Raw genomic sequence first — 15,714 nt, 5'->3', positions numbered from 1 at the left:
GTGGACAAAGCCAGAGGAAATACACACACACAAACACACATATATGTATACATATAGCATATATTCATATATGTATGTACACATAAAAATATATATACATATATATTTACATCTATATTTATTTCTATACTATATATAGTTGGCCCTCTGTATCCATGGGTTCTGCATCCTTGGATTTGACCAACTGCAGGTCTAAAATACTTGAGGGCTGGGTACAGGGGCTCATACTGCTAATTCCTGGACTTTGGGAGGCCTAAGTGGGAGGATCACTTGAGCCCAGGAGTCTGAGACTAGTCTGGGCAACACAGGAAGACCCCATCTCTACAAAACAAGAGAAAAACAATTCAAAAATAAAACCACAATAAAAAGTAACATGCCACTGAAAGTACATTAAAAATGGTAACTTTTATGTTACGTATATTTTACCATAATTTTTTTTTTTTTTTTTTTTTTTTTTGAGACGGAGTCTTGCTCTGTCGCCGAGACTGGAGTGCAGTGGCCGGATCTCGGCTCACTGCAAGCTCCGCCTCCCGGGTTTACGCCATTCTCCTGCCTCAGCCTCCCGAGTAGCTGGGACTACAGGCACCCGCCACCTCGCCCGGCTATTTTTTTGTATTTTTTACTAGAGACGGGGTTTCACCGGGTTAGCCAGGATGGTCTCGATCTCCTGACCTCGTGATCCGCCCGTCTCGGCCTCCCAAAGTGCTGGGATTACAGGCTTGAGCCACCGCGCCCGGCCATTTTACCATAATTTTTAAAAAACTAATATCTCCTAGTAGAAAAAAAGTAACAATAAAAAATAACATAAATTAAAAAACCAAACATAGTATAACCACTATTTACATACCATGTATATGGTATTAGGTACTATAAGTAATCTAGATATGATTTAAAAGTATAAAGAAGATGCTTTAACAGAATGTAAGAAAAAGAAAAAGAGTATACAGAAGGAAATGTGTAGGTTATATGCAAATACTATGACGTTTTATGTAAGGGACTTGAGGATCTGAAGATTTTGGCATCTGTAGGGGGCCTTGAAACATTCCCCAGCTGGTATCAGTAGATGACTATGTATTTTAAGCTATGAATTTGCACTGATATTTCTAATTTTAATCCTACATTAGAGTTCATTTCTCTCTTTTCATATTTGTAACTTTCTTCTCTGACAGTCTGAAACTGGACTCCAATTATTCTTAATATATTTACTGATTCCATCAATCCTTCTGAATGTAAGCAACCTCCCAGTCACCGCTGCCAGTCCTCTGCAGAACCCAATACTCTGCATCAGGCTGATGCTGCCACCCTCCCTCACACCACTGTCCTCTTCATCTTACCTGTGGTCTGACACCTGTCTCTGGGTCTCTGACACCCCATCCCTACCAAGCACAGATGCCTTCTTGCTCTACTTGACCTTTAAGATTGAACTGTTCCAGGAATGGAAAGCAAAGGAAGAGGGAAAGTGTCTGTAATTTCCTTAACATTTTTATTTTATTTTATTTTTTTTGAGACGGAGTCTCGCTCTGTCACCCACTCTGGAGCACAGTAGTATGATCTTGGCTCACTGCAACCTCCGCCTCCCAGGTTCAAGAGATTCTCCTGCCTCAGCCTCCTGAGCAGCTGGGATTATGGGCACCCGCCACCACATCCGGCTAATTTTTGTATTTTCAGTAGAGATGGGGTTTCACTATGTTGGCCAGGCTGGTCTCGAACTCCTGACCTCAGGTGATCTGCCTGCCTTGGTCTCCCAAAGTGCGGGGATTACAGGCATGAGTTACCGTGCCCAGCCCCTTAACATGCTTTTTGAAGCCATCCTTTTTACCATTACAAACAATATTACAATGAATAACTGTCTATGACAAGGTTGTGAACTTGCTGCATCAAAGAGCACGTGTTGTTGATTCTTCACATTGACTTCCATAGAAGTTAACAATTTACACATCCACTTACAACACAGAATGGTGCTTGAAATCATTTAAAAGAAAGATAATTCTAACCCATAGAAAGACCTAAGAGTTACGTGATGATTTTTGCAAAACTTTTTTTTTTTTTTTTTGAGACGGAGTCTCGCTCTGTCGCCCAGGCTGGAGTGCAGTGGCCGGATCTCAGCTCACTGCAAGCTCCGCCTCCCGGGTTCACGCCATTCTCCTGCCTCAGCCTCCTGAGTAGCTGGGACTACAGGCGCCCACCACCTCGCCCGGCTAGTTTTTTGTATTTTTTTAGTAGAGACGGGGTTTCACCGTGTTAGCCAGGATGGTCTCGATCTCCCGACCTCGTGATCCGCCCGTCTCGGCCTCCCAAAGTGCTGGGATTACAGGCTTGAGCCACCGCGCCCGGCGATTTTTGCAAAACTTAAGACAACTTATTTTCTCTTTTGGAAATACATTTATTGGTACACAAATCAAATTTCCTACTATTCAGTTTCTTATAAACAAAAATGAAACAAAATTTACCTATCCAAAGCAAATTTAGGAACATAAAACAACCATCAAACAGGCGGGGTAAAAAATAACTATAAGAACCCCCAGGCTGGGCAGAGCAGCCTGTGCCTGTAGTCCAGTTGTCTGGCAGGCCGAGGCAGCCTCCTGACGATCCCTTGAGCCTAGGAGTTCGAGTCCTTCCTGGGCAGTCTAGCGAGACTATGTCTCTAAATCTCTAAACCAAACCAAATACACAACAACGACAACAACAAAGTTTTGGAAGAACAGTCAGAAACATAAATTAGGACCCTAAGATAAGTAGAATTTAGTGCAGCAGCTCTGCAATTTACAAGGCAAAAATTACAACCCTAAAAAGCAGGATGACACAAAGCCCGACAGTAATTTTCTACCAACCTGGTTGGTCAGATACTTGTCAGAAACTGTTTTCCAGATTATGAGCTTAAATTCTTTTTACAGACTAGCAACGGTATCAGGACGCTTTTTCGAGTGTCCCCTGCTTTTGCCTCGGGCATGTCAGAAACTGGATAGGAGTTTGAAGTTGAGCAGTTTGTCCAGGATTTCCTGGGTTTTAGCACTGAACGCGCTGCGTCCCTAGTACTCCTTCAGTTCCAAGCAAACCTGCTTCTTGGCCACTGTCGGACCAGACTTGCGTCAAGTACAGTCGCCACTATACAGATGTGGCTACTTACATTTAAGTCAAACACTTATTTATTTTTGAGATGGGGGTCTCACTCTGTCGCGAAGGCTGGAGTACAGTGGTGCGATCTCGGCTCACTGCAGCCTCGACCTCCTGGCTCAAGCCATCCTCCCCGCTCAACCTAGGACTACAGGCTTGCGCCACCACGCCCAACGGCTGATTTTTGTATTTTTAGTAGAGACGGGGTTTCGCCTCCAACTCCTGGCTTCAAGCGCTCTGCCTGCCTCGGCCTCCCAAAATGCTGGGATTACAGGCGTGAGCCACCCCGCCCAGCCCTAAATTAAATAAAATTTAAAATTCAGTTCCTCAGCCGGCTCAGCATCATAAATGTGTCCAGTGGCTGCCTTAATAACGCAGATGTAGAATATTTCCCTCATCCCAGAGAGTTCGATCTGACAACGCTGAGGCAGACAGTTGAGAGTTTTTTAAAAAACAAAAACAAAAAGCTCGGAAACCGCTAGGCTCCACCACCTATAATAACCAACGGGCATTATTAGTCTCTCCAAATGGGATGAGGGAAAAACTACGCTAAGGAACACCACGCAGAAAATCTGCCGAGGCACCGGCCAGCGGGCTTTCTTTGTGAACGCAGCCGACGGTCATTTCCACAACGGAGGCCGTCGTCCGTCCAGCGAGGTAAGAAACTTGTAGGACGCCCGGAACTCCCAGAGGGGTGGGCGTTCAAGGGTCAGGACTCCTGAGATGCAACTGTCCAAAGCGGTAGGCGCTCGTAGTCACCCGCTGGCGAGCCTGGGCTCGGGAGCCTCCAGCGTACCACCCCCGCGCGCACCGCATCTGACGCCGGCCGGGGAGCGCGCGGCCGCAGGGTGGGCGCGTCCCGCACGCGCGCAGGCCCGCGTCCCGGAGACAGCCGGCAGCCAATGGGGCGGGGCGTCGCGCGCAGGGGGCGGGGCCGTGACGCGCCCTCCTCGTGACCCGGCTCTCGGCCTGCGCTCGCGGAAACCGGAAGCGGCGGCTGTCAGCGGTGCTGGTTGGCGGGGAGAGGTGGTGGTGGGCGCCCTGGGGTGTGTGAGCCCCGTGATGGAGCCGGGCCCGACAGCCGCGCGGCGGAGGTGTTCGTTGCCGCCGTGGCTGCCGCTGGGGCTGCTGCTGTGGTCGGGGCTGGCCCTGGGCGCGCTCCCCTTCGGCAGCAGTCCGCACCGGGTCTTCCACGACCTCCTGTCGGAGCAGCAGTTGTTGGAGGTGGAGGACTTGTCCCTGTCCCTGCTGCAGGGTGGAAGGCTGGGGCCTCTGTCGCTGCCCCCGGACCTGCCGGATCTGGATCCCGAGTGCCGGGAGCTCCTGCTGGACTTTGCCAACAGCAGCGCAGAGCTGACAGGGTGTCTGGTGCGCAGCGCCCGGCCCGTGCGCCTCTGTCAGACCTGCTACCCCCTCTTCCAACAGGTCGTCAGCAAGATGGACAACATCAGCCGAGCCGTGGGGGTGGGTACAGGACCACGTCCGGGACTGTGGCGCGGGAGAGTTGGGACAGGAGGAGGATGTAATGATGGTCAACGCTAGGGGCCTCAGTTTCCCCAACAGTAAGAAAAAGGGGTTGGACTGGGTCTGTGGAGTTGGGACATCAGAAAAAGGGGGTGGCATTATGGGGCTTGGAGTTTGGGTTTTTGCTTCCATGAATGCTGTTGGACAGCTTTGGTTCATATAGGTGTGATTGGTTTTCTTGGGGGTCCTGATTCCTCAACCCTCTTCCTCTTCCTCCGCCCACTCCACCATAGCTTCTCGTCATCTTCTCCTGGAGTTCCCGGGAAGGATCCTTTTCTGAAACAGGTGGGATGGAGACACTGGTAGTGGTTGGGAATTTGAGATTTGTAGCCGGAAATGTTCCATGTCCACCACCTTCTAACTATGTAACCTTGGAGTAATTGTCTTCTCAGAACCTTAGTTTCCTCCTCTATAAAGTGGAAAGAACAGCTGCCTAATGCGGCTGTTGGAAGAATTAAAAGAGATGTTGCCTGTGACTTCATCTTTGTGATATAGACAGTCTGGAGCTAGCGGCCAGGAGTCCAGTTCCATTCTGCTTATTAGCGGTATACTCTGGGCAAGTTACTTACATTCTCTGTCCTTGTTTACTAATCTGTAAAATGGGGATAGGCCGGGCGCGGTGGCTCACGCCTGTAATCCCAGCACTTTGGGAGGCCGAGGCGGGTGGATCACGAGGTCAGGAGATCAAGACCATCCTGGCTAACAGAGTGAAACCCCGTCTCTACTAAAAAATACAAAAAATCAGCCGAGCGTAGTGACGGGCGCCTGTAGTCCCAGCTACTCGGGAGGCTGAGGCAGGAGAATGGCGTGAACCCGGAAGGCGAAGCTTGCAGTGAGCCGAGGTCGCGCCACTGCACTCCAGCCTGGGCGACAGTGCGAGACTCCGTCTCAAACAACATAAACAACAACAACAACAAATTAGAAAACTGACACATAGTAATACCTCTAAGTAAATGGGAGGTAAAATTTTAAGAAATTGTAAGACTGCACTTCATTCTTGGTACCTTGAGGGTGTTTCTAGTTGTGTGGTACCTGCTGTGAGGGCCTTAATTTAAAAAAGAAAAACAGACACAATTCCTGCTCTTAAGTACTTTATAAAGTTTAGACTAGGAAAATATTAGAGTGTCAGGGTTGTTGGGAGTCACGAGGTGTGGGCCGGATATGTTTGGTAAAGGAAAAACATGAGGAATAACACTGGGATTGGAGAATGAGAAAGTTCCTCTTGTATTAAGGGGACAGCAAGTCGTCTCATGAAAATGTGGTTGGAATTATTTCATAAATTTAAACTTGTCTAAACTTGTTTATAGTTGCACTAAATATAAATTTGTATCTAGTTGTATCCTGCTTTAAGTCAGCCTGTTATTATTTAAAATAAATCTGTCATGGCTGTGTGTGGTGGCTCATGCCTGTAATCCCAGCGCTTTGGGAGGCTGAGGAGGGGCATCGCCTGAGGTCAGGAGTTCGAGACTAACCTGACCAACATGGTGAAACCCCTGTCTCTACTAAAAATACAAAAATTATCCGGGTGTGGTGGCATGTGCCTGTAGTCCCAGCTGCTCTGGAAGCTGAGGTAGAAAGATCACTTGAACCTGGGAGGCCAAGGTTGCAGTGGGCCAAGGTTGCAGTGGGCCGAGATTGCGCCCCTGCACTCTAGCCTGGGCAACAGAGTGAGACTCCATCTCAAAATAAATAAATACGTAAAAATAAAAATCTGTCATTTTACATAAATGGGGAATTTATTGCGTTAAATAAATTCTGTAGTCAACCCTTTTGTAAAGAGCATGTGTTTTTGTTTGTTTTTTCTTTTTTTTTTTTGAGACAAGTTCTCGCTCTGTTGCCCAGGCTAGAGTGCGGTGGTGTCATCTCGGCTCACTGCAGTCTCTGCCTTCTGGGTTCAAGTGATTCTCCTGCCTCAGCTTCCTGAGTAGCTGGAACTACAGGTGTGCACCGCCACACCTGGCTAATTTTTTTATTTTTAGTTGAGACAGGTTTCACCATGTTGGCCAGGCTGGTCTCGAACTCCTGGCCTCAAATAATCCACCCACCTCGGCCTCCCAAAGATTTGGGATTACAGGTGTGAGCCACCACACCTGGCCAAGGACATATTTTCAAGGTAAATAAATTCAGGCTTACATGCAGTATTTTCGAGGCACACTTGCATTGGGTATAGCAAGGAATATATATCTTACTATCACTTTAAAACATAGTACCTAAGACATGTCCCTATCAACTGCAGCAGGATATGGTATAGCATCATATTCAGTGTTGAGCAGTTAAGATGAGTTGTTTTAGGGTTCCATTTACTCTAAAGAACAAGTGTTATTGTGGGCAGAATGGCCAGGGATCATGATGCAAAGTGTGGGTCTTTGGAGGCAGCAAAGCTTTTCTCATATGTGTAGGTACTGTGGAATTAAAAAGAGGCTAAAAGTAGCACCTCAAACTCTAGTGTGCAGTATTATAGGCATCACCCAATCTGCATATGAATTTCTATATGAATTCCCCACTACCCAGAGGAGGCTTCCCAGTGGGGGAGTTGTAGAAACCCCCTTCCTCTCCCTCAGATTCTACCAGCAACCTGGGTACCCAGCTCAACTCACCCTGATGTGAAAGGAAGTAGATAAATAGGTGAAAAGAGGCAGGGAAACTTTTTTTGTATTTTCTCTCCAACTCATCCTAAGCCTTGGTCTCGGCTCCCCTTGTTTCCCCAGTAGAGCTGTATATGATTCTTTAGCTCAAAAACATGACTTCTACAGTTCTGAGGTACTTTATAGATTTAAAAGGCTATACGGACTGGTTTGGGAGTTGAACCATCATGTATAATAATGAACTTATGAGGCCAGGCATGGTGGCTCATGCCTGTAATCCCAGTGCTTTGGGAGTTTGAGGCAGGCAAATCACCTGAGGCCAGGAGTTCGAGACCAGCCTGGGCAACATGGTGAAATTGTCTCCACTAAAAATACAAAAAAAAAAAAAAAAAAAAAATTAGCTGGGCATGGTGGTGCGCAGCTACTCAGGAGGCTGAGGCAGGAGAATTGCTTGAACCCGGGAGGAGGAGGTTACAGTGAGCCAAGATAGTGCCACCACTCTCCAGCCTAGGGGACAGAGTGAGACTCCATTGCAAAAAAACAAAACAAAAACCTATGGAAAAATGTGTCATGAGTGAACTTGAAGGAATTAGTTGTCTTTTGGGGAGGTTTATTTATCCAGTGTAATGTTTTTTTTTCTTTTTTGAGACGGAGTCGCACTCTGTTGCCTAGGCTGGAGTGCAGTGGTGAGATCTCTGCTCACTGCAAGCTCCACCTCCTAGGTTCGTGCCATTCTCCTGCCTCAGCCTCCTGAGTAGCTGGGACTACAGGTGCCCACTATCACACCCGGCTGATTTTTTATATTTTTAGTAGAGACGAGGTTTCACCGTGTTAGCTAGGATGGTCTCGATCTCCTGACCTTGTGATCTGCCCGCCTCGGCCTCCCAAAGTGCTGGGATTACAGGTGTGAGCCACCGCACCCAGCCTGTTTTTTTTGAGACGGAGTTTCCCTCTTGTTACCCAGGCTGGAGTGCAATGGCATGATCTCGGCTCACTGCAACCTTCGCCTCCTGGGTTCAATCCATTCTCCTGCCTCAGCCTCTCAAGTAGCTGGGATTACAGGCGCCTGCCACCATGCCTGGCTAATTTTTGTATTTTTAGTAGAGACAGGATTTCACTATGTTGGCCAGGCTGGTCTCGAACTCCTGACCTCAGGCGATCCACCCATCTCGGTCTCCCAAAGTGCTGGGATTATAGGCATGAGCCATCACCCCTGGCCTATCCAGTGTAATGTATTTTGTTTGACTCAGACTCAGTCTTTCATTTAAATTAGTTTTTAGCAAGCACCTACTATTCTTGAATATTGGGCTGGTAAAAGGATAAGAAGGAAAAGAAGGGTAAGATTCAGGCCTCAAACTATCAGTATAGTTAGGGGAAATAAAGTACCTTATATGGGGAAATAGGAAAATATCGGTGAGTGTTATAAATTGTACCATAGCAATTTAGAGCAAAAGAGTGAAAGGAATGCCAAGTTAAAGGAGGGAACAGAGCCCAGTGCAGTGGCTTATGCCTATAATCCCAGCACTTTGGGAAGCCGAGGCAGGTGGATCGCTTGAGGCCAGGAGTTTAAGACCAGCCTGGTCAACATGGCAAAACCCCGTCTCTACTAAAAATATAAAAAATTAACCAGGAGTAGTGGTGTGTGCCTGTAATCCCAGCTACTCAGGAGGCTGAGGTGGGAGAATCACTTGAACATGGGAGGCCGAGGTTTCAGTGAACCAAGTTTGCACCACTGCACTCCAGCCTGGGTGACAGAGTGAGACTCCGTCTCAAAAAAAGAAAAAAAAAAATGAGGAAACAGAGCAAGGCTGATTGATCAGAGGAAACCTACAAGCTGAATCTCAAGGCATTCTGTCTACCCTTCTTTAGTGTGAATGGACATGGATTGATTGAGAGAGGAGAGGAGTATAACAAGGAGAAAAAAGAATCAAAGCCAGAAACTAGTAAGCTATTTATGTGGTACAGCAATATAATTAGTTTAACTATAATAAATTTCCATGATAAGAATCCTAGGTTCTTGTCACTTCCTTTTAGAATTTCTGGGACAGGGATCGCATATAGTTTTATTATCTCGAGGTAAAAAATACAGTGATTTCTGAAACCTGAATGATAGAACTGAGGGGTTCTCTCTTCCTTAGAGTCATACTTGCTCCTTTTAGTTTAAACTGATAGGGATATAGTTTCATTGTGATTCAGCATTATCAGAATGGTCCTGAGGATGCTTTTGCCCCCTCAGATTCTGAATTGGTAGGCTCTGTCCTATTCTACTTGGTTTGTTTAAAATTTAGATAGTGTTTAAAATTTAGATTTATAGATCCATCCATCTACCTATCTATCTCTATCTATCTATGTATCTGTATATCTTTGTGAAGTGCTAGTCATTTGGGTTATGTATTTGGTGAGTATTCAATATACTTTTACTGTAGATTATTAACTAACAAATTCTTAGGACTATAGGGAGAAAACCAGAACATAGTATAATAATTTATGCCTTTCATTAGAGATCAGAAAATGTAATATTTCTTCTGCATTCATTCAAAAAAATATTATTGAGTACCTATTATGTACAGGCTGTGGTAGCTACTAGGGATATAGCGTGAATGAGCAGAGCTTGTAGTCTGAAAACAGACATTAAGCATCTCCTTATACAAATAATTATTTAATTCATGTATGGTAAGTGTTGCTGATTAAAAAACCCAGATGCTACCAATGCATATGACAAGAGTGCTGACCTTGAGTATGACTGGGGGATAGGTAGAATGGTCAGTGATTAAAGCAGACATCTACAATTTGAGAGAACATGGGGCGTGGGAGGGAAGGTGTACATGTAAAGAAATAGCAGGCATGAAGACTGAGATGGGAAGGAGTTTGTGGTGTATTTGAGGTCTAGAACACAGCGCAGTGAGCCAGAAGGAGACCCATGGTCTGAGCCTGAAGAAGTAGACAGGCGGCAGGTCATGTGGGCCTTGTAGGATATGTTAAGGATTTTAGACTTTGATTTTAAAGCAGTATGATGTTATTGAAAGGTTTAATTCTGTGGAATGACATAATCAGATTTGTACTTTGCTATGTGACAGAAAATGGAGGGGGTTGGGGCTGGGGAGGGTAGGGGAAGAAGATATGTGGGAAGATTATAATTAGACTATTGCAGTGGTATGAGAGACAATAGTGGCTAGATTATGTGGGGGCCATCATGATGGGGAGAAATGGGTAGATTTCAGAGATACTTAGGAGGCAGAAATTAGAGGCTTGGAGGTTAATTGAAAGTGGGGAGTAAGGAAAAGGTAGTGATGATTTCCAGGGTTTTAATAAGAGCAGCTTAGTGAATAGGGTTGTCATTTACTGAGCTGGCAGGAGGAGTCTGTTTAGTGGGGGAAGATCATTAACTCAGTTTTGAACTTGTTGATTTTGAGGTGTTTATGAGCTTTCTAAGTGGAGATATTGCCTATGTGGTTGAATATAGACATCTAGAGGACTGGACTGGAGATAACGCCTTTGGAAGTGTCAGCATAAAAATGGCATTTGAAATTATGACTTGGGTGAACATACCTGAAGAATTAGTAGGAACACTAAGAATTTAAGTAAAGGGTAAACTCTCAAAGGTGACTGAGAAGGAAGAATTGGAGAGATAAAGAAGAATGAGGAGAACATGATGTCCTGTAAATCAAGGAAAAGGGAAGGGGTGGTTATTTTTGTCAAATCCTGCTGAGAGAATTGGAGGTCCATCTGTCAACACTGGCAGTATTAGTGACACTAGCAAGAGTGAATTTGATGGAGTCCTTGGGTATGAAAGTGAGATCAGATTGGGTTGAACGAACAGGGATTGGAAGATGAGGACGTGGGAAGAGTGAACCTAGACAACTGCTGAAGAGTTTGACCTTGATGGGGAGACAAGAAAGAGAGGTCACTAAAGAGCAATGTGGGACTCAGAGACTTTCTTTCATTTCTGTCTGTCTCTGTCTGTTTTTTAGACAGAGGCTTGCTCTGTCGGCTAAGCTGGAATGCATGGCACAATTTCGGCTCACTGCAGCCTCCACCTCCCGGGTTCAATCGATTCTCCAGCCTCAGCCTCCTGAGTAGCTGGGACTACAGGTGTCCACCACCACACCTGGCTAATTTTTTATTTTTAGTAGAGGTGGGGTTTCACCATGTAGGCCAGACTGGTCTCAAACTCCTGACCTCATGTGATCCACCTGCCTCAGCCTCCCAAGGTGCTGGGATTATAGGCGTGAGCCACCATGCCAGGCCAACTTTCTGTCATTTCTTTCCATTCCCCTGTCCCTCCATTCCTTTGTCCTGCCTTCTCTTCTTTCTTGCCCAAGATAGGAGAAAGCTGGACATGTTTAAATGTTGATAGTAAGGGTCCTTTAGAGAAGGTGAATATTTTGTAGGAGAGAGTGGGAAGCAGACAAGGTCAGTTTCCAGAAAAGGCAGGGTAGATGGGATCTAGGGCATCTTCAGAGAGATGGGCCTTGAAAGGGACAGGTGCCTTCCCCACCATAATAGGAGGGTAGAAAGAGAGGTTACATGTAGAGGTAGGCAGGTTAGAGTTTCAGCTCGAAGGCTTCTGTTATCCAGGAGGCTAGATCTTCTCTTGAGAGTAAAGAGTGGGAGAGGGATCAGAGTTTCTGGGAGAGTGGAAAAGTTGTAAAAAGGAGAGAATGAGCAGATAGAAAAGTGAGGGATATGGTTTAGGATTATGGATTTACTGTGGAATTAATCTGTGTTGTTAATTTTTTGCCAGCAACTCCTGACTTCCTGGGTGCAGGCATGATCAAAAGAAATGGCTGGCTTCATGATAGTTAGGGTTCTGCTAAGTGGTTATGATAGATTTGAGTATTAAGAGGTCTACGTATAAACAAGGACCATTGCTTTTTTGGTCACTTGGCGAGGTGTTGTGAATACAAAGATGTGGCAGTTTCCATTTTAAAGGGACGTCTGTCCAGAAGAGAAACCTAAACGTAATAGATGGATATCATGCTTTAAGAAACCATGCATCAGGGTAATGACGCATGGGTCCCACATTGCTCTTTAGTGACCTTTCTTTCTTATTTCCCCATCAAGGCCAAACTCTTCAGCAGTTGTCTAGGTTCACTCTTCCCACATCCTCATCTTCCGTTCTCTGTTCAACCCACTCTGACCTCACTTTCACACCCAAAGACACCATCAAATTCATTCTTGTTAGTGTCACCAATACTGTCAGTGTTGACAGATGTACCTCCAATTCTCTCAGCAGGATTTGACACAACCACCACTTCCCTTTTCCTTGATTTACAGGACATCGTGCTCTCCTTATTTTTCTTTCTCTCTCCAATTCTTCCTTCTCAGTCACCTTTGATAGTTTACCCTCTACCCAGCTAACAGTACCTATTTCCTAGAGTTGTTATGAGGATTAAGTAAGGAAGTGCAGTTGGGACATTTAGAACTGAGAAGTACTAAATAAGTACCTCATCATCGTTTGGATTATTAGTCATTTCCTTTCTGTCCTCACTGCTGTCATCATCCTTTCATTATACCTGAGCTACAGAAGTAGTGTGATGCAAGTCTCCCTGCCTCCTCACCTTACATATCACGGCCTAAACATATATTCCTGAAACTGCTTTTCATGACACCCTCCTCAAAAATCTTCAAGAATTTCTCACTAACTCTCATGACCCTCAAGGCTTCTCATAACCTTGTTCTAACTTAGCCCTTTAATAGCCCTACTTTCATAGACTACCGAATACTCCCCGAATACCACATAATCATTATCACTTTCATGCCATGATCATTTAATTCTCCTATTTTCGAATCCTTTTCTCTTCCTCAATATAGGGCTTAGTTCATATCCTGCTTCCTTCATGAACTCTTTCCTAACTTCTCAAAACTACATTGATATCTTCCTCAACTGAACTATTCCACACACTGAACACCCATACAGGCTTTACTATTATTGATTTTTAAAATGGCCAGTCACCTACTTATGAAGATTCAACTTAAGCAACTAATTACACTTATCCAACTAAACCTACTTAGAGCACTTCATGTTGGCAGCATGGTAGCTAGGTGAAATAGCATATATCATTCACTGTGTACCAGATAATGTGCTGAGTGATTACTCTATGCTATTTCATTTAATACATACAGTAACTGTAGAACCCTTGATTTTGAAACCGAACCTTAGAGAGGTAGGTCAGCTGCCCAAGGTCACTAGCTAGTGACCCAGGCTTGTATTAATACACTATTATTACTTCTACTTAAGAAGAGATAATAGGCCAGGCATGGTGGCTCATGCCTGTAATCCCAGCACTTTGGGAGGCCAAGGCTTGTGGATCACCTGAGGTCAGGAGTTCAAGACCGGTCAGACCAACATGGTGAAACCCCGTCTCTACTAAAAATAAAAATTATCCAGGTGTGGTGGCACGTTGCCTGTAGTCCCAGCTGCTTGGGCGGCTAAGGCAGGAGGATCACTTGAACCCAGGAGGCAGATGGTACAGTGAGCTGAGATTGTACCACTGAACTCCAGCTGGGGTGATAGAGTGAGACTCCATCTCAAAAAAAAAAGTGATAATAGAAAATTTTCTTCTATGACTGGTATTGCTCAGAAGGTAATTCTAAAAAGGAGTCTTTTAAAATGTTGTTCATGGCCAGGTGCAGTGGCTCTAAAAATACAAAAATTAGCTGGGTGTGGTGGCATGCGCCTGTAGTCCCAGATTCTCACTGAGGCACAAGAATCGCTTGAACCTGGGAGGCAACGGCTGCAGTGAGCTGAGATCTTGCCACTGCACTCCAGTCTGGGTAACAGAGTGAGATTCTGTTTCAAATAACAACAATAATAATAGTAATAATAATAATAATAATAAATAAAATGTTTTGTTCAATTCACTATTTTAAAAGCAAGCACTCATTCAAATGGACCTTTTAATGGTATGACAAAACTAAGCTACAAAGAAGATAACCTTCCCAAAATGAACATCAGCAAGTATTTTAAAGCAGAGATTCTTCCTTTTCTCCTTTTTTCCATTTCTTCTCCCACATGGCTGATCATTTGCTTCCCAGGAGTTACCACTCTCGTTTATTATTCGTCACACTGTATAACTCCTCGTCTGTGTATCTGCGAGAGGTTCTCAAAGCCCCAGAATCGATGGCATTCTTTTATACTTTTTATATCATCAAAACTTCAGGATTTTTATAGTGCCTAGTAAATAGTAGGAGTTAAATAACTGTGAAAGAATTAAGGGTCAGTAGGACTTAGTTCCTTGCTTGGGGCACAAGGGAAAGAAAATAGATAAGGATCAAATAATTTGGGAACTTGGATTTATTATTTGCATAGCATGAGTTTCTTTCATTATTAAAATGATCTGCAAAAGCGTATTTTTCCGTCTGAGTACAAGCTATTTAGGTACAAAGATTTTCTTCCTTTGCAGGTGAACCTAGTACCAATAAATGTTAGCTGCTAATTACTTTATTATCATTGTTATTATTAATGTTAACATTATCTGATCATATCAAACAAAATGTTACAAAGCTTGTAATAAATGTTATTTTTTTGTAAGGTTTTTGCCTCAAGTTGTTTGCAAAGTCTACAAATACTCAGATTGTATTTTTCTCTCTTGTTTTTGTTATAGAATACTTCAGAGAGCCAGAGTTGTGCCAGAAGCCTCTTAATGGCAGATAGAATGCAAATAGTTGTGATTCTCTCAGAGTTTTTTAATACCACATGGCAGGAGGCAAATTGTGCAAGTAAGTAATTCTTTCATTTTCTTGTTGCAGTTACAGTTCAGTAGTACAAATGTCAGATTTTATTTTAGTGAATTTTGGGATCTTTGAAGCTGGATAATACTTTTTATTGCTAAGTTTAAATGAACTGTCATGGACACCATAGTTTATTAATGGCAACTGAGCAAATGGTGAAAGGCAGAAAAGTGTAGCAGTTACTACGCGCTTTGGATTTAGACAGACTTGAGTTTGATTCTAAGCTCTGCCACTTACCAGCCCTAACCTACTAGCTGTCAGATATGGGAGAAAAACTTTGCCTCTTGGAAGTTCAGTTTCTTCATCTGTAAATTGGTGGTAATGATAGAACCTATCTTATATAGTCACCTTGAGAATTAAATGAAGTAAATTGTGTAAAGCACTTAGCTCAATGCCTGACATATATTTAATGTTCAAGAAATGTTAACTGTTTAGTATAATAATAATTATGATGTTTACAGTAATCTGTCAAGTGGTGTGTGGCAGGGGATGGGGTGGGATGATAACATCTGTTCTACCTTCTTTGCAGGTTTGTGTGTAATTGTGTAATAAAGTAAGATCTATTTTTAGATAGTCTTTGGAAAAATTAAAATCACTATCCCAATTCAGATGGTGTTTTGAATACCAACTATGTGCCAGGCAGTTCTTATTTTTCAAGTCTTTCAATTTAGTGAGTGAGAAAGGTATATTTACAAATACAACCTAGGACAGACACATAAATGCTTTAATAAAGTTATAGAGTCCTTGGAGGAAGAAG

General features: G+C 44.1%; 1 protein-coding gene across 2 annotated transcripts in view; it reads left to right on the top strand.

Annotated features, from left to right (window-relative positions):
• The first annotated feature begins 4,105 nt into the window (after nt 1-4,105).
• The window catches only part of LOC105492034 (osteoclastogenesis associated transmembrane protein 1), a 33,943-nt gene continuing 22,334 nt past the window's right edge, over nt 4,106-15,714 (top strand). The window contains exons 1-2 of one of the 2 annotated variants that reach the window (XM_071096255.1): nt 4,106-4,578; nt 14,831-14,945. In XM_071096255.1, coding sequence (XP_070952356.1) covers nt 4,177-4,578; nt 14,831-14,945 — 517 coding nt within the window. In that variant the 5' untranslated portion in view covers nt 4,106-4,176. The remainder of the gene's footprint in view (nt 4,579-14,830; nt 14,946-15,714) is intronic. The other variant, XM_011758867.2, reaches the window with a different exon arrangement.

Source organism: Macaca nemestrina, chromosome 5, assembly GCF_043159975.1.
Source record: "Macaca nemestrina isolate mMacNem1 chromosome 5, mMacNem.hap1, whole genome shotgun sequence".
NCBI classification, from domain to species: Eukaryota; Metazoa; Chordata; class Mammalia; order Primates; family Cercopithecidae; genus Macaca; species Macaca nemestrina.
Note: the sequence above shows the minus strand (reverse complement) of the source record. Positions and strands in the feature narration are given on the sequence as shown.